Below are 26,183 nucleotides of genomic sequence, written 5' to 3'. Positions count from 1 at the left end.
CACTGATCACTCTTCTAAAACATTGACTATTTGGGAGGAGAAAAATGAGATATTTCTCTATTCTTGTGCAAATAGTTATTTTCCAGTGCTTAAAAAATCTAAGTGCCCAGGCCTGAGACTAGAATAATGCATAAAAAATCAATCACTGAAAGCTAGATTCAGACATAGGTATTTTAAAGCTTTCCAAGCTATTCTAAATTCTGGATTATCCTTGATCTTGAACATCTTTGATATGAATAATAGATTTGTACCAATGTCTGTTATGTGTCCTCTTGGGAACAGTGAACTTGCTAACTAAAACAATAGACCTCAGTTTTATAAAGTAGAACAGTTGAAGGAGACAGACCCAAGTAATGGTTTGGGACACTGATCCTCTACCCCAGCGGTTCCTGGCCTTTAGTGTACATCAGAGATCAAAGGTACCCATAGGGCTTGTTAAGTCATAGATCACCAGGCTTCTCCTTCTGAATTTTAGGTTGTTAGGTATATCTTGAGGGTGAAGCTGCGAGCTTGCATTTTTAAAAAGTTCCCAAAGGATGCTGATGCTTCATGGTTTTCTCTGTGAGAATCCATGCTCAAACTCATTCAGCAAAAAGACTTCTGGAATGTAGCAATTTGCTTGGTTTCTCTCACTCCGTTAACACCCTTGTGACATTTTCCCTGTTTGTTGGATGATACTCAGTAATGTCCTGCAAGTCCTCTTCTGGCAACATTTCCTGTGTTTCCTCTTACTCTTTCATCACTGCAGTTCAAAAGCCGCAAAGAAGACCGAGAGAGAAAAGGCTCCATTCCATTTCACCACACGGGGAAGAGGCGACCCCGAAGAATGGGTGTACCATTCCTGCTGCATGAAGACCACCTAGATGTGTCACCCACCAGAAGCACATTTTCATTTGGAAGTTTCTCTGGGCTTGGAGAAGACAGGAGAGGGATTGAAAAGGGAGGCTGGCAAACCACTATCTTAGGTAACTTCAAAGATCTTCCCAGTAGGGCGTAGCCCAAGTGACCCATTTGTGAATGTGGATCTCAGGATCCCTTCCAAATCTAGATCTTTTTTGAACAGTTGATTAAAGAACACTGAGCCCGAATGCAAGTTCCCCAGTATTAAAATAATGTGACGTTTTCACAACCAAAGAAATGCAGATAATTTAATTATTATGCAAGATTTCTCTATGATTATCCAGTAAATGTTATATCTCTTAGTTAATGATTGATGCAGAAACATGGCCGTACAGGATTCTGTATGTTGATTTTCATTTTCATCTAATTACAGACTTTTACTTAACTCTTGTTTAATAAGAGAAGGAAAGCAAAGGCAATAGGCACCCACACCCCCTTGGATGGCATATTAAGAAGGGAAGCTTAAAATCAGAAGCTGACAGCCAGCAAGCTGTAGCAGATGGTCTTTAGCATTTGTCTTAGATTGGGGATGACCTTATCACAGGCAGTTTCTTCAATCATATTGACCTTGACTATTCCCAAGTTCAATTCCTGCTATTTTGGTAGAACTTCATGCTCACTTTCATACTTTCTCACTCTATTGTTGTCCTCTAGAACAACAAAGCTCTCAGTAGAGAGTCTTCTAGATTTTAATAGCTTCTTGTGATACTCTTGTTCATCTCAGGGAAATTGACCCGGCGGGGCAGCTCAGATGCAGCCACTGAAATGGAAAGCCTGAGTGCCAGACACTCCCACTCCCATCACACCCTGGTGAGCGACCTGCCAGACCACTCCAACAGCCATGGAGAAAACACTGTCAAGGAAGGTGGGTCCAGCATGGGTGGTAGATGATAGACAGGACAGGGAAGGAATGCAGATTTCATTCATGGTTTCCCATTCTTAAACTCTTGCCCACACATCATAGGGGTTCTAATGCTCTGATGAACACCATTACGAAAAGCGACTAGGGGAAGAAAGGGTTTATTTGACTTATGCTTCCACATCACTGTTCATTATAGAAAGAAGTCAGAAGAGGAACTCAAATGGGGCAGGAACCTACAGGCAGGGCCTGATCCAGAGGCCATACAGAAGTGCTTCTTACTGATTTGCTTCTCAGGGCTTGCTAAACCTGCTTTCTTATGGAACCCAGAACAACCAGCCTAGGGAATGGCACCACCCACAATGGACTGGACCCTCTCCCATCAATCACTAATTAAGAAAATGCCCAACAGGCTTGCCTACAGGCTGACCTTATGGAGGCATTTTCCTAACTGAGGTCCCCTCCTCTCAGATGACTTTCGCTTATGACAAGTTGACATACAACTATCCAGCACAGTGCGTTGATTGTTCTCTGAACCCTTATATTTTCAAAACCCTACACCCTTTCATTTATATTGCCCAGAAATTTACTTGTTAGCTCCTCTTAGCACAGTCTGAGTAGCAGGAGATGTGTGACACTGCATGGTAAGCACCATAGCCAGGGGGAGAACAAGGACAAAGCATTCACGCATATTTTAAAGGATCATAAGCCAAAGGGCTGGAGAATGTCCAGATTCATTGCTCGTCCACCTCCATGCTGTACCTCCAAGGCAGGCAACTCCTACAAAACAGTGGGAAGGAAGTCTGTCTTCTCTGGGGCCACCAGCTCATTTTTCTGACAGCTGCTGTTTCATCTTGGTGGTTTATGTGGAGCAAATGGGTGTCTCTGGGTGCTACACAGCTTCTTAGAACAGAATTACTTGTTCTTTTCATTACTGTTATGCTCTTATAGCAGCTTGAACTTCACCCTTTGATCCCCTTAGTCCCCTAACTGTAACATAAGTATACAATAGTATCTATTATTCATCATTACAAATCTCATTGCCATTACTGTTGTAGGAAAAAAAAGAATTTTTTCTTGTTTTTCTTCAATACTTTAGATAAAAATAAGTTCTTTAGAGTTGCACTTTTTTGCTGACTGTTTGGCAGTTTGATGCATGAATACAATATGTTCTGATTACCCTCCCCCCCCACCCCTTAGGCCTCCCTCATCTCCTTCTTGTCTATCAACACCAGCAAATCCTCACCAACTCTATCCCTACTAGTTTCTTGGTCAAGTTCCTGATGTTTGATTTAACAAAGTGAAGTCTATTTAACAGCTATAAACTCATAGAAAAAGATCTCAACTAAATCAGTTTATATCAATAGGCTGACATGTAGCAGTAAATAAAGTCTATGTACTATTATCAGCTTAAGTCAGCATTATGAAATTTAATAGCTTCAGTCTTACAGGGAATGCTTGTGATCACAGTTTTCTATGCCCTTCAGTATCTATCAGATATCAAATTGCCTTCACCTCATTCCATGCAAGTTGAAGCAGCTTTGAGACTGCACATTCATTATCTTTAAAAGTCATGATTGAGGTCACAATGCAAGAAAGAGCACAACAGTCTAGCTGATGTATCAGGTCCAAACAAGGGTAACCTGAAATCTTGCCCTGTCTTCTCAGTGCGATCGCAGATCTCCACCATCACAGTTGCAACCTTCAACACCACTCTAGCATCCTTCAATGTAGGCTATGCAGACTTTTTCAGTGAGCATATGAGGAAGCTCTGCAGCCAGGTGCCTATCCCAGAGATGCCGCATGAACCTCTGGCATGCGCAAACCTACCACGAAGCCTCACAGACTCCTGCATTAACTACAGTTACCTGGAGGACACAGAACATATTGATGGGACCAACAACTTTGTCCATAAGAATGGCATGCTGGATCTTTCTGTAAGTGGCAGTACTTTTCCTTATGAAGAATAGAAAGGCTTTAGTGTAATTTTTACAAGACTGATTAACATGGGCGTGCAGATATCTTAGAAGTATTTGCTAAATCTTAAAATGAAGAAGCAACCCATATAAAAATACCAAAGAGTATCAACAATCTTACATATACATTTTAGTTTTTTCCAACTATTTTATTATATTTGATCTTATCTCAGAATGCTTTTTACCTAAAACCTTAGTGAATCTGAATACATATACATAAATACATTTAAGTGTATGCTCCACTACGCCTTTGTGTTTTTCTATAATAAAAGTAAGAAGTTCTTTTATTTTTCTTTAGGTATGTAATCAGCAGGACTATGAACCTCCAATGAAGCTAGAAGGAAAAAAAATGAATAGAAGTCCTTGAAAGATTTAAGCTTGCATTCTCAGGAATGCCTGTTTTGAGTGTGGTCATTAGCCAGTGAAAGGATTGTTATATTTTACAATTATATTTTAGCAACATTTTTATTACACTCTATAGAATAGGGCTCAGCAAATAATTTCATATATTAAAACCAATAAAGGATTATAATTTAAACATGCAAATAGTATGCATTTAAAATTGAAGGTTAACTGATTATATAACCACGAGGGAGTCATTGTTCCTATGGTATAAGTTGTAAGGAAGCCCTTGTTCTTTGTTATTTGTGGGAAGCGGAATGCAGAGGATTAAAATGTTTTGTATTTTAAAAGTCAGTTAAGTGTTCATTTAGGCAAATGATTGTTTTTTCATTAACTCAATGTGCTTCATTATTTCCTTTAAGTATCTCTTTCTTGGCAAGATTGGAAGGCTTAATGACCTACTAAATGTCTTGAATTATTCAGCCTGAATTATTTATAACCATTTCTGGTAGTGCCCAGTGAAATGGATTGAGCAGAATAAGAGACTTTTGGAAAAGGGAATGTGGGCAACTTCACTGTCCTGTGTTTACCTCTGTGATCTACAGGTGGTTCTGAAAGCTGTCTATCTTGTTCTTAACCACGACATCAGCTCTCGGATCTGTGACGTGGCACTAAACATCGTGGAATGTTTACTTCAACTTGGCGTAGTTCCCTGTGTAGAAAAGAATAGGAAGAAGAGCGAAAACAAGGAAAATGAGACTGTGGAAAAGAGACCAAGTGAGGGAACTTTCCAGTTCAAAGGCGTGTCTTCAAGTTCCACCAGTGGGTTTGGGGCCCCTTCTGCTAGCGGAGCTGGAGATGGTGGAGCAGGAGAAGGAGGAGGTGGAGATGGAGGAGGAGGAGGTGGAGGAGATGGAGGAGGCGGTGGAGGAGGTGGAGGTGGCCCTTATGAGAAGAAGGAGAAGAACCAAGAGAAGGTATGGTTGAATTACCTGCTGTATCCTCAGGCAGTCCGGTGTCCAGAATTCTTTCCCGTTTGTGTGTGCACATGAGCCTGTGTGTGTGTGTGTGTGTGTGTGTGTGTGTGTGTGTGTGTGTGTTGTTTATTTCACCCAGATAGTTATTGACTAGAACAGAAATGAGTCACTAGAGTCTATTCTAGCAATAATGGAAGTGCTCAGCAGACATGTGTAGACACTTAGACGAGCTTGGCTTCTAAATTCAAAATTTGGTGTCACTCATTGAATATTAGAAATGTTTTTTGTTGTTGGTTGGTTGGTTTTTTGTTTGTTTGTTTTGTTTCTTGGTAACATCTCAAACCTACTATGTTTTCATAATTCACAGTCTAACAGCAAGGATATCCTCTTTCCCAAGACTTTGCATACCTAACCTAATAGTGTAGTGACAATCTGCTCAAACTCTATAAAAATATATAGCTTGATCAACAGACATTGAATTTTTGTATTTATGGAGGCTGAGAAGTCCAAGGCTCCAGTGCCAGCGGGAGTTTCCTGCAGCCTCTTCTCTGGGCTAAAAGGTGACTGCCATCACTGTGTGCCCACATGACCTTCTCTGTGCAAGTGCAAACAAACGCTGGGACATCCCCATGAGGCTCCCTGGCTCTGGACATCAATGTCTAAACTCATTTAATTCTAATTAACTCCCAAAGCCAGTCTCCAAATACCAACAGGTGGAGAGTTAAGGCTTTGGTGCTTGAATTTTGAGAGACACCATATATCTAGAAGTGTGACTTTTTACAGAGTTATTTTGACACATGTCTGGTATGGACATAGCTACCCAGCCTCAGTTCTCTGGAATCTCAATGTGCCATAACCCTGAGGTTTTCATCCGATTGTTATTGGTTGTTCCTGAATTTCATCCTTGCTGCTTATCACCATGCCTTATGATCTCCTGATTTATCAAGAATTTCTTTTCTGTCATTTGAAGTTTAGATACAAAGTATCATCATTTAAATTCATATAACTTACACTGATTTCAGTTGGAATTTTTAGTTTCAAATTCATGTTCATAAATTGAAATAAACCAGAGCGTTCCTTAACAGGTGACAATCTACTTATCATTCTGAGTTTATAAGTAAAAGATTACACTGTAAACAGTTCTAAAATTTGTTACATAAACTGTGAATTGCCCATTTTCGATATCATATTTTAATATGTAAATGAATAGCTACTTTCTTCTCTAACTCTAGCCCCACTGATGCATATTTGCTCTGTTAATATTCTATTTCTTCATCTCACAATTTGCTTATATTGTCCCAAAATTCATGAGCTCTGATCCACAAAACTAGTACAATATTGTTGGGGTCTTTCTCTTTTATTTAGATTTAGACATCATGTATCATGTCTAAATATTACCTTATATTTGATTAATAATTATGTAAAAATTAATTATATAATTATATAGCTATAATTAAACAAATACATATAATTATTAGCTATAGTAATTATTACATTAAGTATTATAACATGATATTATAGATGTTACTTTGACAAAAATTACCACATAGAGAATATTTTAAGGTTAAATTTTATTTGATCTCTAAAATAACCACCAAGATGTAAATATTATGTAGTTACTTATCAAATTGCAATTAGACCTTAAGATCTACCAAAGTCTATTCTACCTTAAGACAATCTGTTTTTTTTTTCAGTGGAATCAGAGTTTATTGGCTTTTGCAACCTGCTATGGGGGACTCAAGAGAGAAAGGGAAAGCCTATTTCTATTTCCTTATTGGCCACTAGCCTATAATAAGAGCTTAAAATATCCTTTAATAACTCTGATTTCTGCCTGTAGCTTGATCTATCTTTCTTCATGTCTCCAGTGAAAGCAACCTAACTCCCAAGGACATGTGAAGGCTTAAAGAAATAAAGCCTGGATGGATATGTACAAAGAGTTTTCAGGACTAGAAATGTGTTTAAAGAGTATATAATAATTTTAAAATATATGTAGCTCAGCCTTTTAAATAAACCCTTGTCAGTGTGACTTTTTCCGAGGTGCTACTACAAAAAACTGCAATGTTCCTGGGTTACCCAAAGGTGCCCAACTAGGGGGACCAGTGAGGACACAAATCCAGTCAGTTTTAATCTCTCCTTACTAAGCCACCATTCTAGAACCTAGTCTGCATAAAGTTACTCTGATGGACAGCAGTGACATCTGCCTAAAAATAACACTGTTTTCCTCTCGTTGTGGGCATCACATATGGTCAATTACCTCTCACGATACATACATACATACATACATACATACATACATATATATATAACATATATATATATTTATATATATCTGAGACAGGTATCAGAGCTCTTCTCTTTTTAGAGAGGATGGGGTTTTAAATATTAGTAGCTTGCCCAAGGTTGGTTAATTGTTAAATGTTGAAGTTAAATAATTTCTTGCTTAGCAAATAGATAATTACAGAGTGTTCTTTGGACTCAGGATGATTCTTCAAAGTAATCACCAGGTGATGCAAAGTGACCTTTAACCCTCTCCTTATTTTGTGCCCCAAGCAGTCACTAGACAATGAATTCTTCAGGCAAACAAAAGGATGTTGGATGGTTAATAGAGGCAACTTTCTTCAGTTGAAGTAGGTTAACCATTTCTACCAACTCAGAGATGTTTCATTCCTGAAGTGGCTCTCTAGGGCCCCATCCCACATCTGCTACCTGAGTTTACAGATAAGAAGAGGAGGACCAGTTGCAATGTTAGGGAAGGAGAGATTCCACCTTGCCATGATAAGGTGCATGATAATGCCACTGGAACCCCCTTACCCCTTCACGCCATATCCACATTGCAGTATGCTTTCCATTTGTCGACCTGGCAGTGTGACTAATGGAAAAACCCTCATGGTTGTGGAGTAATTCCCTTCCAATATTTCATTTGGTCTGTATGGAAAACCTCTGATACAAGGAGGATAGTCATTAGTACTCTTACTCCACAGGCAGAAAGGTAAAACACCAAGAGATTAATTTCTACAATTTTCTTGCATCACCATAAGCAACAAGATCCACGAGCTACACTCCTGGCTCTTTGATATGAGCACATGCTGACAGTTAAACATAGCAAGAAGGACTAAGGCACCTTCAACTATTGAAAGATAACGGCCCTCCCACTGTGGGCTCAGCATTATTCCTCAGTAGTAGTTTATATTTTCTCCAATAGAAGGAATTCTGTTTCTTTTTTGGATACCTGTTTTCCCTTCTCCCAAAGTAAAAGGGACAAAAGATAAATTCATTCATCAGGAGGGCTTCCTGATGAGCCATAAAAGGAGAGTCCAGCAGAATATTTGTTGAGCTCCATACATTCTACTTTGTTTATAGTTATTATGTGTATTGCAATACGATGGAAGTAGGCCTCAGGAGATTTTTCTTCAAAATACCTGTCTTATTACCCTAAGATTCCCAAGTTCCACACTTAGATCAGTTTCAGGGAGCTGATGTTTGCCTGGTGGTGTTATCAGAACATTACCCATAAGGATATTCTCTAAGAAAATCTACTTGTGTTCACTGTTGATCATCCCAAGTCTCTCTCTAGGTTATAGTTCTGATCATTCAACAAAGATGTAAAAGTACATCTTGTAATAAGCTCATTCAAATTCTGTGTAATCATAGGACATTCAGAATGCAGTTTCTTTCTGTTCATGCCTGTATGAGATTTTAGAAAAGTACATTTGTTGAACTCTTGACAATTTTATTTTCTGAGTTGCTGTAACACACATTAATTTTATAAAATAGAATTCTAGTACCAAAAAGAACTTGGTGGCAAAGTCAACAGGCTTCTCTTTCTTTTTCAATTGTGGTTACCAGGATGAAAATATACCTGTAAGCAACCATAGGCTTGCTCTTACTATGCTCATCAAAATAGTGAAGTCTTTGGGATGTGCCTATGGTTGTGGAGAGGGACACCGAGGGCTCTCTGGAGATCGTCTGAGACACCAGGTATTCCGAGAGAATGTAAGAGAATTAAAGTAGATTCCATTTCCTCTCTTTCTCTCTTTTTTACTTCCCAATGGGGAATGAGTCCTTTGACAATGAGGGTCAACGTTCCCTGAAAATATTGTATTTCATAGGCAATTAATACCATTTTTGGGTGAGGGAATTCCCACAAGGCATCTCAGGACATCTAAAACCAAGGCTTAGGAAAGTTTAATTGGGAAAACTAGTCTGCCTCTTGCCTATTCCAGAGCATTTGGAAAAAGAGTGCAGAATCAGACCATCTAGATAGAAGTTTGAAAGAACTTTGCACAGATGCATACACACATTTGTCTAGTAAACATCTGGTGGTCTGTGCAGAGGTTCTATCCATCATGTGGGTAGCAAAGAAGCATTATACATTAGAAGAAGGGGTCAAAGACATTGATACTTTTACTTAGAAATGGAAATTGGCCCTTATTGAGACAAAACAGGACTGTAAAAGTAGCCAGGCCTCTGGCTGCTTTGCTTGAGAATTCCCCTCAATTCTCGATGTTTGAGATCATGTTCCTTTGAACTGTATGAAACCTGAAACTCTGCGCATAGGCAGCCATTGGAATGTGTAACAGAATGTGGTTTATTACAGCTTGCTTTCAATTGAATATACCAACTGTTACCTTCCCTTCTGACTTGAGCAATAACCCACCTCCAACATCCTGATCCAGACTGGTTGACTCATTTCTATATTGAAATCATAACAAAATATTCTTTTAAAAATGAAAATTTCATGCAAATTTAAGCACAAATATATTTGGCATATCTTTGCAGAGTTTTAGGATCCTGTCAAAATCTGATGCCAGTCCATTTTCTCTGGTGTAGGTTTTGTCATGAAATGTTCATACAGGGCTAGCATGCCAGATTTCTTGCTTAATGCATCATCTACCATCCATCGACTTATCCATTTTTCTTTATTTTATATTTAATTATGTTGTAACATTTTGATTTATTGTTTATATATGGGAGGTATAATCACAGTGGCTAACTTTTAAATTCCCCAACTCAGATATTTTGACCAAGATCTAGATTTTGAGACTAAAATTTAAAATAATAATAATTTAAAAGCAATAAGTCAATAAAACCTTCCCTTGGATCAATCCTTATACACATGTATTTTTAATTCTGTTATAAGATGAATAAAAACTGTCAAGGCTAATGAAAACACATCACTCCTCATACAGAAGACCAGTTTCATGGAATTCAGCTTCAAATATAAAAAGAAACATCTGCCGGGCGGTGGTGGCGCATGCCTTTAATCCCAGCACTCAGGAGGCAGAGGCAGGCGGATCTCTGTGAGTTCGAGGCCAGGCTGGACCGACAGCCTCCAAAACAATACAGAGAAACCTTGACTCATAAAACCAAAAAAAAAAAAAAAAAAAAAAAAGAAAGAAAGAAACATCTTCCTGGATGTGTAAACTGGATTTGAGAACTATATTCTGTTTTTATGAATTGATTAAAAGCAGAACCAGTTGGGTAAGAAGAGAGTTGCTGTCATTGCATGGCCAAGAATATCTTGTTTCCATGAGACTGGCCAGTCAATTTTCTACTTACCTTTTCAACCGGATTACTTGAACGACCACTTTCTGATCTTCTAGACCTCTTCTATACTCATAATAGAGATTATATGCACAAGTTTCAGAAACATCCCCAGGAAAACGTCTAATTTAAGAATATTTCAGTCGGGCGTTGGTGGCGCACGCCTTTAATCCCAGCACTCGGGAGGCAGAGGCAGGCGAATCTCTGTGGTCTACACAGCGAGTTCCAGGACAGCCTCCAAAACAATGCAGAGAAACCCTGTCTTGAAAAACCAAAAAAAAAACCCTGTATATTTCTATGTTTCTGCACCATGAAATTTTTAAGCACAATCTTTCTTGAAAAGCCAAGTATATATTTCACCTTTAGACCAGACCAATTTTTTGAAAGAGAAGATTGCCATAGTGATATTCTCTAAGTGCCTAATGTTTTTTCACCAATAATAATTCATAGGTTATTAATCTAATTTTGTTAGTAGTCCCAAATTATTGAAAAGAAATTTATTGATTAATACTTTTATATTTCTTGAAAATATAAAAAATACCTAAAGGTTCTGGCATGTGATTCCTTTAATACTTCTTAGGTTATTAATCTAATGATTATCTATTAGGCCTAAATTAGTGAAAATTTTTGATTAATGTTTTATATTTCTTGAAAAAAACAGATTGTTTTCTCAGAATAAGAATTTTAAAGTCTGGAGAACCTTCAGTTTGATTGAATTCCCACTGAACTCTAAGAGCACTGCAGATAGACTTGCAGCTTCCACAGCAGAGATATGAGACTATACCTTTTTGGTGTATTTTATACAGAACATGAAGTCATTTGTACTTCAGAGATTTAGTTTTTTATTCTCTTTATAAATATAACACCAATGATCTTTACAAATCAGGTTGGGAATGCTAATTGAATCAATGCAGAGCACATTGTACTTAAGTGTTTTGTAAACATCACTTTTTCACAGAGCAGCATCTGTTCTATAAAAACAAAATAACAACAACAAAACACATGACTTTCTTTAAGATATGGTAACTGGAAAGCTCTCTGGAAAAACAATCCACATTTCAAATCTTCTAAAACATAGTGAAGGAAGAATGAAAAAAAAATCTCTCTATGGTACAGATGGCGAGATTATAGCAAGATCATACCAAAAAGTTTATCCAGTGAATTCCAAGTTCATTTTCTGCTACTTTTTTCCTTTTAAATTCCCAAGTACTTTTCCTGGGTCACAACCACATCAAATAGTAATGTAACTTAAGTTTTCTTCTAGGTCACTAGTAAAAACATCAATAGGATTCCAGTTCTCAGGGCTCACCTCCCTCAGTGCCTACACTGACTACAAAGTTTTCCATCCTCAAGGTGATCTCCCCAAGCTGCATCGCCTTTCTCAGACCTTTATCCCTTTCCCTCAGCCCAGACTCTGCCTCCATTTCCCCCATTCCATCCCATCTTCAAGACCTTTCTTGTGCCTCTTTTGTCAGATAGCCTTCTTCAAGACACCAGTAAATCTAATTGTATCAGCCCTATCAACTCCTTGTTATGAATGGCTGGTATCTAAGTATAGTTCCCCAAGACCATCAGTGTCTGAACTGTTAATGAGACTGACTGTTTTACCAGAGAACTAATTACACCTTAGTAGGCAAGATCCAGACTTCTGGTATTGACTCTACTGCAGAACTTACAATATCACCTTGGACAAAAACCTTGATTTCTTTCGACCTCAGCTTCTAAAATTTTGAGAAACAGACAATCAGCAAATTATAAAGTCAGACATGATGCCTTTTCATGCAAAAAAAACCGTATATTTTAGAGCAAAAGCACTGTGAAAATGAAGCTTATCTTTTAATAGTAGGAGAACTCTAGCAACCTCCTAGTGTTCCCAGTAGCATGAGACTATTCGGTCTGAAACTTCTACTGTTAATGATTGCAACTTTGTTGCTGATGGTAGGAATTATTCCTCTTTACTTTGCAAGGTGACAAAATTATTTACTAGGTCATAGGAAATATACTGTTATTTTTGAGCAGAAGCACCATGTCATGAGACCAAATTCTATTTAAATATCATACTTTCACATTCAAATTCAGACAAATAATACATGAATATAACATTTTATGCCTCTTATATGTTCCAAGGAATTTTCCCCCTCTTGGCCATAGAAGAGATCACTGTACAGCTGTGGCTATAGCTCAGTTGGTAGAGTGCCTGTCTTGCATCTATGATTCCCTAAGTAAAGTATCCAGAAGCGCATTAGCAGGGTGTGATGGTGTAATCCCAGAATTCAGGAGGTGGATTGCAGGAGGATTAGAAGTTCAAGGTCTTCCTTGGCTATGTAAAGAATCCAAGGCTATAATAGGCTACTTGAGGTTCTGTCTCAAAAACAAAACAATTAATTAATCAAAAAAGGCCATTGGATTTCCACCCACTCTTATTTTCACTTTCTCCCTTAAAGCTATCTAACTTCAAAGTGCCTGTGCAGGAAAGCTATATGCTTTTCCAGTTACACAAAGCCTTTGATTTTTTTCTAGGAGTGGACTATGGATTCTATGGCTTACTTCAATTTTAATTCTTGAGTTGTTTTCATTAGATCTTAAAATCTTGACCTTGGTGAAAAGACTGAGTTCTTCTGGGACCAGCCTTGAACATTAGCTTTGAGTTTTTCTGAGGAGTTCCTTTTCCAAATACAAGCTCCTTTGGACTGCCTAGTCGGCTTTCGCCTACTTCTTGTTCAAGCAACTTGGCCTAGCATGGGGAGGATCCGGCAGCAGTATGAGGGAGTGGGTGGGAGTCTTTGCCTTCTGCAACTTTTGTCTCGGACTGACGGTGTCTGGAGCGTAAGCTGGTACTTGTGACTTTTTCACTTTTCTTCCTTCATTGCAGGCCCAGAACTGCCTCACTAAGCTATACAAGCTAGATAAGATGCAGTTCCGACAAACCATGAGGGACTATGTGAACAAGGACTCTCTCAATAATGTAGTGGACTTCTTGCATGCTCTGCTAGGATTTTGTATGGAGCCGATCACTGACAGTAAGTAAAGGTGACTCCGAGTTCAAGGAGCAGCCACTGTGAGGTGAAGCAGGTAGTGTTTCCCTGGCACACTCAGCATCTGGGGCCAGAACTCAGAGAAAAAAAATATGTATGCATGCCTGTTCACATGTGCTCATGTATGTGTGTGGGACTGTGTGTGTTATAAACAAGAGATGCCTCCAAATTATCTTATGACACAATGATGCCCTCACAAGATAATTTACCTCATTGAATAGGAATTTGGTAGTTCTTTCTCTCATTTGACCTGTGCGCAACAATGGAAACCAAAATCAAAAGATAAGGAGATATATTTACTAGTTTAACACGTATGAAATGAGTGTCTACAATATGCCACTTTTAGTGTTTGATGTTTTCCATAATAAACAAAGAAAGAAAATATAATTAGCATAAACACTGTAGTGATGTAAATGACACTTATAGACTTAGTTTTTTTTTAAGTTAGGCAAATATAGACACCCACAGCCTGTTTATAGCTTAGTGGCTTTAAAAGAAGTATGGAGGCCTAAGCTTCAGGGTGAAAGTAGAAAGTGCCAGTCACATTTGTACAAAATTAACTCCTTTGGCACCTTCTGAATGCAGACACATTAAGAAACTGGCACCCAGGTTTAATCAAATGCATATTTTTGAATTGAGCTTTGAAAGAAATGACTTTTTAGCATAGATTCATTGCTCATGTGATACGTAAATGGAGTTGACTAATTTATCTGTATGTTTAGAAACAAGTTTTTCATGATTGTATCCTATTCTTTATTGTCTAGTTATCACACTAAGAGAAAATATTCCTTGTAGACCCCCTGGAATAACCTATTCCCTCAGAGTTAGTGTAAACTAACCGTTTTATAAATTTGAAAACATTGAAGTGAGGTTTGTCATCGAGATATTTGAAAGGAAATCCAGATTGTAAATTCAACTATTTCTCTCTCCCTCCCCTCCTCCCCATCTCTAATTTGAGATAAGAACTCTAAGCACACACTGCAGTATTTCTTTCGGTATTGTAAATCTGGAGATAAATCCTTATCAATTGGTCCAGACAGAGAAAGGTTGATAATGTGCTATGTTCCTCCGAGGATTCTTGAGCTGTAAAGTGAGTCACAGTGAATCAGATGGACAGTACAGCTCCTTATCCATCAATCTGACAGCTGTATTTTGTTCTCACAATCAATAATAGGCTCACAGATCATGAGGATTCCTTTTGCAAAGACACAGAATACATATGTGTCCTCTGAAGATGTATGGATTTGTGTCCCCCCCCCCCAAAAAAAGCTGTAAAATACCATGGAGGTTCACATTTTTAGTCTCCAGCATTTCTCGTGCTCTGTGTGAAGGAGGTTGCTCTGGGGCAGAGTGGAATTGTTTCCACTCAGTTTCCTCCAGGCCTGCAGCAGTTCTGCAAGGTCTCCATCACTTCTCTGTTGCTGCATAGCTCATGTTGACCATCTCATGCCCCTTCTGACATACTGGATAGTTTCCCCTGAAAAGCTGGCGTTCCTCACCCCAGAAAGTGGATTTATATCATATTTTCCATATGGAGAAACTAATGAGTTCATCTTCCTTCTTTCCCCTCCCTCCCTCCCTCCCTCCCTCCCTCCCTCCTTCCTTTCCCCCCCTCCCTTCCTCTCTCTGTCTCTCTGTGTCTCTATCTCTCTGCCTCTCTCTCTTTCTACCCCCTTTTCTTTCTAATATTAACCAACCCAAATGCTCCTCTGCATGTGCCATGTCAGAGCACAGACTGTGACATAGACTTGTATTTTTCTAATCTGCACAGGGATCATTACACTGGGTGCATCTTTAATCACCCGTGTCAGTGCTTTCACAGGGACCTCCCAGTTTCCCAGCTGCCAGACACTTCCTTACATCCTTCAGCTGTGTAGCTTACTGCCTCTAACATGTGTCTTTGCATTCCAGACAAAGCTGGATTTGGAAATAACTTCACCACAGTGGACAACAAATCCACAGCCCAAAATGTGGAAGGCATTATCGTCGGTGCAATGTTCAAGTCCCTCATCACACGCTGTGCCTCAACAACCCATGAGCTACACAGCCCTGAGAATCTGGTGAGGAGCATCCCCGCTTCCTAACAGCAGCTCTAGTGCTGTGACCTGGAGGAAGGAAAGCTAAAGTCTTCAAGTCACAGTATCCACTTTTTCCAATGTCATCCCTAACTCGCCATGGCACCCTAACCCTCTGTCCTACCTATAGATTAACTTATCTTCCTCCTCCACCCCACAATGTAGAGAGTGGTAAAAGATTGCAGGTACTTTTAGCCTTTCAGAAAGAAGGTGATAAAATATGCTATTGGTTCATGAAATATGAAAGGATGTTACTCCAAGAATTATTTGAAGCTGTATTTATTCTTAAGAATCCATCAAATATGCTATTGAAACTTGTTTCATTTTCTTTTTTTAACATTATAATCTTTATCTGTCCTTCATAACAGCCATGTGGTAATTAATCAAATGAGGTTTCAAGTAGTGTTGGAAGAAAACTATTATGAAATGTCCAAGTTCTACCAAGGAGAACAGGATGTCTTGAGATACTCAGTGTAGAAATAGGAAGACAAATTTGACACAGATAAGTGAATTCCAGTCCCTTGGGGACTAAAAGAACATTCCTCCTACATCTGTTAGATACTATGTTTTCAATGTAGAAATGAGCCCATTTACACATATGGACTTATTCCCTATTTTACTAACTGAAGGACATTAGGATCCTTTCTTCTGAAGATCATGGGCAGAGTTGTCCCATGGAACTAGGGTTTTAAAAAACAAAGATAGCAAGGTAAATTGTTTATGTTTCTAGGTTCTGTTTTACCACAAAGACTTAGAATACAGTAATTACCACTTTAAAGAATGGAGGCAGGGATGTAGGTACTGACAGCAAAACTTGGTATCTCAAGGAAAAATAAGTATACACACATTTTTTTAAATGTCAACCCAGCAGTGTACCAGCATTACAGCCCCGTCTGGACAGTCTTAGATTCATGGTCTTGTTCACACTCAATGTGGCTACAACATGCATATCACTTGCTAAGTATGTCCAGGAAAGTTCATCATCCTATGAATGAATAACCAGGTTTTGTTAGATGTATCTAAATGAGTTATTTAACATTTTACCATAATAATCCAGACCACTTGCAGAAGCTGATTAGGGGTGAAATTTTCATTCTAAACAAAATCTGACTACCATTTTTTTTTCTTCAGGCAAAAAAAATTTCTCTTCAGAACTCACAATTAGAAGAGAAAATTTGGTGATCCAATGTTAAAAGAGTGTAGACTGATGTCTTTCTAGTAGTATAGCTGACTCTCCAAATTTGAAGCTTACTAGCCATCCTCTCCTGTAGTGAATACGAGGGGCAGCATTCTCCCATAGGAGCAAGGGGAAAAACAAGCACATCCATTACCACATCAGTGTTTTGTTGTCATCCTTTCATGACTCCACTGCTCATCTCCCTAGGACATCTAACCAGACAGCTATCTGGCTAGCTTTACTGCTCCCAAACCTTCTTGCTTTCAAACAGGGTCTGTACTGTGACATCCGCCAGCTGGTCCAGTTTATAAAAGAAGCTCATGGGAATGTCTTCAGGAGAGTGGCTCTTAGCGCTCTGCTTGACAGTGCTGAAAAGTTAGCACCGGGGAAAAAAGTGGAGGAGAATGGACAGGAGTCTAAGCCTGCAGGCGGTAAAAGGTTGGAAGCTTGAGCTCTATGAATATCAGTGTTTGCAAACTGTCAGAAGAATGTTATCGTTTATCATACTGTCTGTGTGTTGTTACAAAGTCGGGGCAGGGATGTTAAAGCTATCTGGTACAGCTGGTATCACTGACTTAGTCCAACTGAAGCATTAAAAGAAATGATTGTTAAAGGTGGAAACTTTAGGATAATTGGGTTGCAAAGATTGCCCCCATGAATGGATTAGTGTTTTCGTAGATTATCATGGAAGTGATTTTGTTTAGTGAGCATTCTATGGACAACGGACTGTTTTGCCATGTGATGCCCTTTGCCATGCTTTGTCATAGCAACACAGTAAGATGCCATAATCACCTGCCTTTGGGTTCCCAAGCCTCCAGAGCCATGAGCTAAATAAATCTCTATTGTTTATTTTTAAAAAATGGAATGAACTCATGTACTCAAACTTCACTCTTGATTTCTTGATTACATGGTAAAACGCTATCTTTGTTTTAGTCTTTTAAAATAATTTATACTTTACTATGTTCTTTTGTTCAGTAGATAGTATTCTAGAGGTAGTAAAAGGATAAGTTGCTGGGCTGAGACATAGTTCAATAGTAAAGTACTTGCTTAGCTTGTACAGTGTCCTGGATTCAGTTCCCAACACTCTGAGAAAAAACTGCTTCGCAATACTCTGTGGTATATCCTTCCAGTAATTGTGCATTTATTTCATGCCTACTGTATTTTAGACAATCCTGACAGGAAATAAAAGAGGCCCCTATGCTAAAACTTCCACTTGCATCTAATGCCTCTGCTTGCCATAGTGAATACTGGTGAAGAATAAGGTCATGAGTCTAGTAGTAAACTGTAAATTCCACACAAAATGGTGAGAAAAGTTAGCAACCAGATATGTTGTCAGTAGAAGAGGGATTGCTTTGTAGGGCATCTAAAAGATTAATCAGTGGCAATCTACTCCATTGTGACTGGTGGAATGTGCCATGTGTACAGGTCAGAGGCAGGAAGCATGGCAGATAAAGGCCAAGTATCTTCTGCACCTGAAGAATGTCGAAGCTTCATGTCTGGTCGCCCCTCACAGACACCAGAACAGTAAGTAGAACTGAATTTTGTCTCCAATGCAGAGAGTTGTGCACTTCACATGGAAGAAAGTTTACTTTCTCAACTGCTTTTAGGTTTTTGTTTGTTTCTATATTTTTTTTAAGTTTGCTTTTATTTCTTTGAAACATTGCCTTCTGCCCTTACAATTATATTCTCAATGCCACCAAATGCTCCAAGTGAGGCCAAATAACAACCTTTGTGCTTATAGGAAGGCTCTCTAATTGTATTTTCCATCTTGCCTTTCTTGTATCTCTGCCTTTCACTATGCAACAGGTAAATATGAAAAATAGTGTGCATGTGAGGTGTCACATACTTTCTTGTTCAAAAGTCATAATTTTAAAGCAAATTAATTGCACCTCAATATCCTCAATGAACATAATGGGTATATTCCAAAAGTGCTGAATTTTAGCTGAGATGCAGACTCTATTTCACAGCACTACAGTCTTAGAACCACTCCGGTGTCTTAACATCAGTTTGTCTCTGGTTTTCATACTGACAGATATCAAAAGCATCTTCAAATTAGTGACCAAAAAGGTGTAAGGGTTAGTACTGACATTACATACACAGCCTAGGCCCACAGGAGGCCCATGTTATTCATTTTTCTTTGGGGAATTATTTAAACACAAGTAGAGTGATCTACATTTCAAACATATATCATTGTAGGTGTATCATATTACTTTCCAAAACCCTTAGTCAATATATCCTCACAATTCTGCATAATAGTCTAGGTATTAGGGTATCCTTCCTGCATATCTAGGCATATTAGGTATAACTAATATACCTGCATTAGGTATGCCTGCACAACTAGATAAATTAAAGGTGAGAGGCCAACATCCATCAAACATAGGACTATGTAATCGAAATCTTTGAAATCACAAATGCCTACACACTTTGTGTGTGCTTCAGAATCTTAGAGATTGTGTCTTTTAGCAGAGTCAGTCAAGTCAATGGGCCCAATAACCATATGTATTTATTGCTAAAGCTCTAGCACCAAGATGGAGCTTCGCTCATTGTAGAAAATTAATACATACATTTCAAGAAGAAATGAATGATATGCAATGATATGCAAGGATTGAGGACAGAACTATCAGACTACCAGTAAACTTTCATTTCGTTTTCTTTAACTTCCTTCTTCAAAATTAAACCTTAGGTTTTCCTTTAAGAAAATCCTCAAAGACATGGCAAGGGACCAAATTTAGCTCCCAAGGGGGCATAAAGAATTGGTAAAAATAAGTTTCATTTCCAAGTGGCCAGAAGACCCATTAAAACACATTATAGCAAACTTGATTTTCCATCCAATTGACATTGGCAACTACCGAAGTAATCTGATAAATGAGAATGTTCCAAAAGATAATTTGGATTTTAAAAATAAAATTGGCTATGCTAACACACGTTTGTTTTTTATTTTTGTTTTTATTTTATTTTTTAGAACTCCAAATATTCTCTTTGTTCGGTGTTCTGTAGACACACCAAATTCCTCTACATTTGGCATATGTCTGTTTTAATGTGCCTTGCCATTAATATTTCTGCTTGGAATAGCATCATGAATCTTCAAAGATGGAACTTTTCTGTCACTTCAATGGGCCCAGGAAGTGAGCACACTAAACACCCTTTGTTTAGCCCAGAAAAAACTGAGAAGTCCTTCTGCTAACCCTGACTCCTCCTCCCTACCCTGTTTCTCTCCCTCCCGCCCCATTCATCCTGATGCTTCTTATTCTCAACACACTGAGTCAGCAATTCTAGGAATGGTTTAATGTGATGGTTTTTCTGCTGCTCCTTGCTGCTGATGTGGCTGTTTCTTTGAGAGGGTCACAAATGATGGCTTCCCCGAATATGGAAGGTTCTTTTCATTATGGCATTAGACAGACTTTCACCATCATGCCTCTCCTTCCAGGAAGGTAAGAATGGCTTGGCACACAGTGTTGCCCTCCTAAGTAACAGACCAGTCAATTCTAAAAATCCATTTTAAATATGTACCTCTTCATAAATGAAATGCCATAGTTTGGAAGAACTTAAAATACAAAGTACTTTGCTGGCATTTGAGAGATGAGATCTGAATCCTCATCCATCTCCTGATGATGATCGAATTACACAATATTGTCAGTTTTTGGATCAATTCAGCATTCTACCCGCAAACTTGTAAATAAAAGTTACATAAAAACCCATAAATAAGTGTCATCACACCTCTAGAACATATTCTAGCATCATTTCTTTCCAAACTACAACAACAATGCATGCTGTTCAAGATGGAAAATGTGGAAAACATAGAGAACTATGCAAAGGAAGTTGAAAAATCAAAATACTACTGCTAAAGATACCTCTGAAAACATTTTGCATTTTAGTCTGTGAACATTTTTGAGCGTGCACATGCAAATACACATGTAGTAAGAGATCTAACCAGCCTCACCTGTGGCCGTGCCCAAACGGGACAGGCTTGCCTTCTCTTGGTTCTGGTCGGGTTACAGAGAGCAGCTGGGTATGGATCCTTGGAGCTGGAACTTGTGAGTCATCGGTTTTTCATGTAAGTGACTTCTCCCCAAAGAAAATTAACCTATATTTATCCTAGTCCCATGTATCTACATTCACACCCAGACACATGATCACCTATACCTTTTCATGTCTTAGTGTACAATTCCATCTTTTCCTTGATAATACTTTTTAGAAATTGAATTTCTCGGTCAAAAAGATATCTTGTTGCATAGAACATAAATGTTCCAAAAATACCAAGGTATTTTTATCTCTCTATGGCAGTAAGGTAGGACATTGTTTTTTTCTTCAAGCCACCTTAATCTCTGCTAATTTAGTGGATTAAAAATGGAATTTTACCTTATTATTACTGTTGTTGTTACAACATAAAGTTCTGCACAGTATTAGTCTTTTTTTTCTAATTGAAAGCCTTCTTTCTGGTCTTCTGACTTACCCCTTTGGATTGAACCTATATTTTCACTTTTACACTTGATAACTTTCTTCAACTTAATTGGCTGTAGAATGATGTATTCCCTGAGCATGGTGATAAAATTTCAGTCATTCATTCATTAATTCATGGAAGTATTTTTGAGAGTTTTTTGGACATCAATATGATACTGTGTTGTGGTGAGGGGTGGGACACTGCCCAAGAGTCAGTGTTTTTTAAAAAGTTAAATGTTTCTATGGTGCCTCTGGTAGTGGATCAGTATTTATCCCTAGTGTACAAATGGACTTTGGGAACCCATTCCACATAGAGGGATACTCTCTCAGCCTAGACAGATGGGGGAGGGTCTAGGCCCTGCTCCAAATGATATGACAGACTTTGAAGATCCCCCATGGAAGTCCTCACCCTCCCTAGGAAGCTGAAAGGGGATGGGATGGGCGTTCATGGAGGGCAGGGGAGGAGGAGAGGGAGAGGGAACTGGGATTGACATGTAAAACAAGCTTGTTTCTAATTTAAATAAAAAAGAATAAAAATAAAAAGTAGAAAACTAAAAAAAAAAGTTAAATATTACCTGGCATTTTAAGTGCATCTGCTATTATGACTCATAGGATAAGTGGACACATCTACAATAACATTTAGCCTTTTTATTAAAGTGGAAAACAATGATCACTTCCAGTTGGTCGCTGAGACAACAATGTTTCCAGGGAGATCTTAGAGTCAACCGTGGTCTCCAGACTTCCAATCTGTCTCCCACTCTTTTCCTACCCAGACCACTAAAAAACATTCTACACGATCTGCCTAAAAACCATAGCTGTGAGTCGAGAGGATACTGAGCTGTTGGATGTTATTTAACTCTTTACTCTACTTCTCTGTAGTGATGAACAAATGCAAGGGGGCAATCTCGGACGGAAAGATTTCTGGCGCAAGATGTTCAAATCCCAAAGCGCAGCAAGTGACACCAGCAGCCAATCAGAGCAGGACACTTCGGAATGTACCACAGCCCACTCAGGGAACACCTCGGACCGGCGTGCCCGCTCACGATCCCGCAGAATATCCCTGCGAAAGAAGTTGAAACTCCCCATAGGTAAAAGTATGTCTGTATTTATTTATGTATTCTCTTATTATCATGTCATCAAATCAATGAGCAATTGAGATAGATCATGGCATGTGGGGGGGGGGGGCTGCAAAAGAAACTGTCAAGCAGTGCGCCCTCAGCTGACACCCTTGCATTTAGTTCATTCAGAGTCGGCTAAATGCAGTTATTTCCCAGATGCCCACTACATGCCTCTGCTGTGTGCAAAATACACAGCTCTTGGGTTTGCAGAGTTTGAGTAAGAGCCACCCAAAGGAAAAATAATGTAGTGCTATGAACGCAGACAACGAAGCCTGACCTAGGCAAAGGAATGAGGAGAACAGACTTTAAAATCTGCCTGCTAAAAAGAAAAGAATGAGAAGAGTCCAAGGGTAATGGGCAAGATAGCAGGCTGGGAGGAACTGGAAAGAACCAGTTAAGTGGGAAAATGGCTGACTCACTGTAGCAGAAGAGCACGCCAGATCCCAAGCAAGTTAGGATGACTGTTTACCAGGGCCCTCATGTACCAAAGTGTTAGGGAGAACAGAATAATGTAAGTGTATGAACCATATAAAAGACAATTGCATTGGGGAGAATATTAGTCAATAAGAGAATCCAACAAAAAGCTGCCTAGTGGCCCAGGAATAAACAAATGAGCATTTAGATTGTGTGTTAAGCAAAACCAGAGACATAGATTTGAGAACTGTTTAGGAGGTAAACTGTATAGGCTTTCAAGAGATATGGAACCCTTGTCTGGCATAGGTGGATGGGTTGTGGTTACCTGCAGTGGAAAGGACCAGGTCTATTTGTCCTGCACTTAATGTGCCCATGCAATTTTATAGTTCAACACTGGACATTTTGATGCAAAACATGTGTACCGAAAACAACTTGTTTTTGCTTCTATTTATATTAGAGCCATGTGACTTTCATTGCTAGTTCAGTACATGCTGGCATTTTTGTTTAATCCATTTGAAAGCAATTGCTATAACAGCTTAATTTTTCAAAATATCATTAACTAGGAAACTGGCTGAAGCGATCCTCCCTCTCTGGCCTGGCAGATGGTGTAGAGGACCTCCTGGACATTAGCTCTGTGGATCGCCTGTCTTTCATCAGGCAAAGCTCCAAGGTAAATAGGACATTACTTGTGAAGAAGTGGACTCCAGGGTCACTGATTAAAAACTATTGCGGCTGAAGAATAGGAAATGCATAGAAAGTTACAGGAACCTTGGAGTTTAACAAGTTCAGAAATTAGACACGCAGTGGAAACTAAAATATTTCTGTAGTAAACTACCATAAGAATGAAAATAAGGAAAGATGCAGTAAATATCTATAGCAATATCTATATGTCTATATAAAGGATATAGCAGAGTGATAGAAATTAAGAAAATAATTTAAATTCTTATGTATATCCCCCTTTTTTGCAAAAATATCAGACAATTATTGGAGTCTACCTGCTCTGGCTTCCTTTCTGTGCTATTACTTAAGTCTTACTGAGTTGACCTGAAGTCAAAATCATGAAGATATATTAAAGCTTTAAAAGAGACATAGGGCCAGGTCTGATGGTACCTTGATAGGTTAGTATCAGAATCTTAAATTCAAGCCAAACCTGGGCTATAGAATGAGCTCAAGACTAGCCTGAGCAATTTAGTGAGTTTCTAACTCAAGATAACAAGTCAACAAGTAGGCTAGGGATGTAGCCCTGGGACAGAGCACTTGCCTAGCATGTGTCAGTTCCTACAATCAGTTCTAGGAGAGTGAGGAAAGAAGGAGAAGGGGAAGAAGAGGTATAGGGGGGAAGGGAGGGAGGAAGACAGGAAGGGAGAGTAGGGGAAATATTATACTATAAATTAATTTATAATTTTAAGTCAGTCTAGTCATTTTTCATGGTTGAGTTCATGAAGGATGAATATGGCATTCAGTTTGGACTTTATCTGAATTAACTCTACACATGCCTGAGTTGTTTACTAACTTATTTTCATATTCAACTTCTGATGTCTTACCTGGCATTGCTTGTGCCTGAAGGTACAGTGGCATCTCTTTTGGGACATGGGGACATGACAGCACTTACTCGATGTGGAAGCCAGAGAACAAAGTCATTTTCATACCCTAAACAATTTACTTTTCAAACAAAGGGCTGATACAACTCTATGACTGGCTGGTGAATGTCTTTCCTTTCCTCCCCAGGTCAAGTTCACCAGTGCTGTAAAGCTTTCTGAAGGTGGACCAGGGAGTGGGATGGAGAATGGCCGGGAAGAGGAGGAGAATTTCTTCAAGCGTCTTGGTAAATGTCAACAGCCTAAGGATCCCACTCACCATTTCTTTTCAGTTGCTTAAATTAACTGCTGTTTCTTTTTTTTTTCTAAAGACGTGTCTTTCTAAAAGAAAATGGTCATTTTCTATTTGCTTTGTCTTTTCCTTTGTTCTTTAATGTGTCGTTCACTGCTATCTATAGCTTCTTTATTATCAGTTTTGTAGGAGAGACATTTGTGGAAATGTTACTGTGATTCTCACCCCCTGGTGGGCACTGAGTGTGCAGAGAATAAGACATGGCCTCTTGTCTTTGCTAGAAACTGAGAGTCACAGGACCTGCTATCCACCCACCACTCGGCTTCAGAGTTCTGTTCATCGCGTGGCTGACAGGTGGCCACCCTCCCTCTCCGTACTTCCACTGAGGGGGAGTGTTCAACTTTACAAAGCAGTTTGTTCCAGAGCCAGACAGCTTTAATTGTTAGGAAATCTTTCTTTATAATCTGAAAATATATTTGCCCACAAACTTGATGGTTTGTCCGAGTGATGACATCTAACCACACACACACACAACTACACATAATGCCGTAACCCCCTCCTACTCATTTCCTGTTCTCTCCTTTGATCACTTTTGACTAAATGTCTTTGGTTTCTTTAGTTTTTATTTCATAGAAGCATCTCTGGTTCTTACACATCCTGACTCCTTTTTCTGTGTTTGCATGGTAGATGGTGAGCATTGTAAACTCTAGAGCTTAGATGGACTATAGCAGGCCGAATTTGAAATTAATCAGTGTAGCCAATAGTATAACTAAGCCATGGATATAGCAAATGTATGAACTTAAAATACATGATCAGTGTTCTCATCACATAACTGTTTGTATTGATCAGTTTTTTTCTAGTTCATCTTTCTATCAATGAATATCATAATATGCTTTGATGTAGTCACTATGGACTCTCCACTTCATAAGGCTTATATGGAATGCAGTTAGATCACTTTTCCAAGGGAAAATTAAAGGACAAATTCAAAACCAGTTTGAATTATGTATCTTTTTTTCATAACTGGACTTCGATGATCCATCTGAAGAGATACAGGTTTTCATGCTTTTATCTAAGTTAACCAGTTTATTACTGAGCAAGAAAAAGATAAAATTGCAGCCGCTAATGTTATTTAGTTGAATCTGCTTAATTAATAATTTGTGGACATAGCTTTTCAACAAACCATGCCATTAATTTTCTAATAATCTATGAATTATGTTCTCATCCCATTACAAAAGTATCATCAAACTTTACCAAAAATGATCTCCTTGATATCTTTATGATAATATCAAAAGTGTAAGTTTATTGTTACCTAGTTCACTGTGATATGTTCATCATGAAGGCATGGTGTTTCTTAAGCTTATTTACATCACAAAAATCATCCTATCCACTTAACTGTCTCTTTTGCAATTTAGAGCAGACATCAAGTTTTTACATAGGTTTTCAAGTGTCCTCCTAAGCTGAAAGTTTTGGTCTGTTGTAGAACACTTGTGTAATAG

At 38.6% G+C, this 26,183-nt stretch overlaps 1 protein-coding gene across 5 annotated transcripts in view; it reads left to right on the top strand.

Annotated features, from left to right (window-relative positions):
• Positions 1–26,183, top strand: part of Unc80 (unc-80 homolog, NALCN channel complex subunit) — a 174,854-nt gene that overhangs the window by 32,927 nt on the left and 115,744 nt on the right. For 2 of the 5 annotated variants that reach the window (XM_040753401.1, XM_040753400.1), the window contains exons 10-21: positions 749–965; positions 1,625–1,765; positions 3,428–3,696; positions 4,683–5,054; positions 8,901–9,047; positions 13,471–13,618; positions 15,545–15,693; positions 17,157–17,323; positions 18,311–18,409; positions 22,205–22,413; positions 23,421–23,527; positions 24,586–24,682. In XM_040753401.1, the coding sequence (XP_040609335.1) occupies positions 749–965; positions 1,625–1,765; positions 3,428–3,696; positions 4,683–5,054; positions 8,901–9,047; positions 13,471–13,618; positions 15,545–15,693; positions 17,157–17,323; positions 18,311–18,409; positions 22,205–22,413; positions 23,421–23,527; positions 24,586–24,682 (2,122 nt within the window). Of the gene's footprint in view, positions 1–748; positions 966–1,624; positions 1,766–3,427; positions 3,697–4,682; positions 5,055–8,900; positions 9,048–13,470; positions 13,619–15,544; positions 15,694–17,156; positions 17,324–18,310; positions 18,410–22,204; positions 22,420–23,420; positions 23,528–24,585; positions 24,683–26,183 lie in introns of all 5 variants that reach the window. The other 3 variants (XM_040753402.1, XM_040753399.1, XM_040753403.1) reach the window with 2 other exon arrangements.

This window comes from Mesocricetus auratus, unplaced genomic scaffold (genome assembly GCF_017639785.1).
Source record: "Mesocricetus auratus isolate SY011 unplaced genomic scaffold, BCM_Maur_2.0 Super-Scaffold_100010, whole genome shotgun sequence".
NCBI lineage: Eukaryota > Metazoa > Chordata > Mammalia > Rodentia > Cricetidae > Mesocricetus > Mesocricetus auratus.
This window is presented reverse-complemented; position numbering and strand designations above follow the sequence as displayed.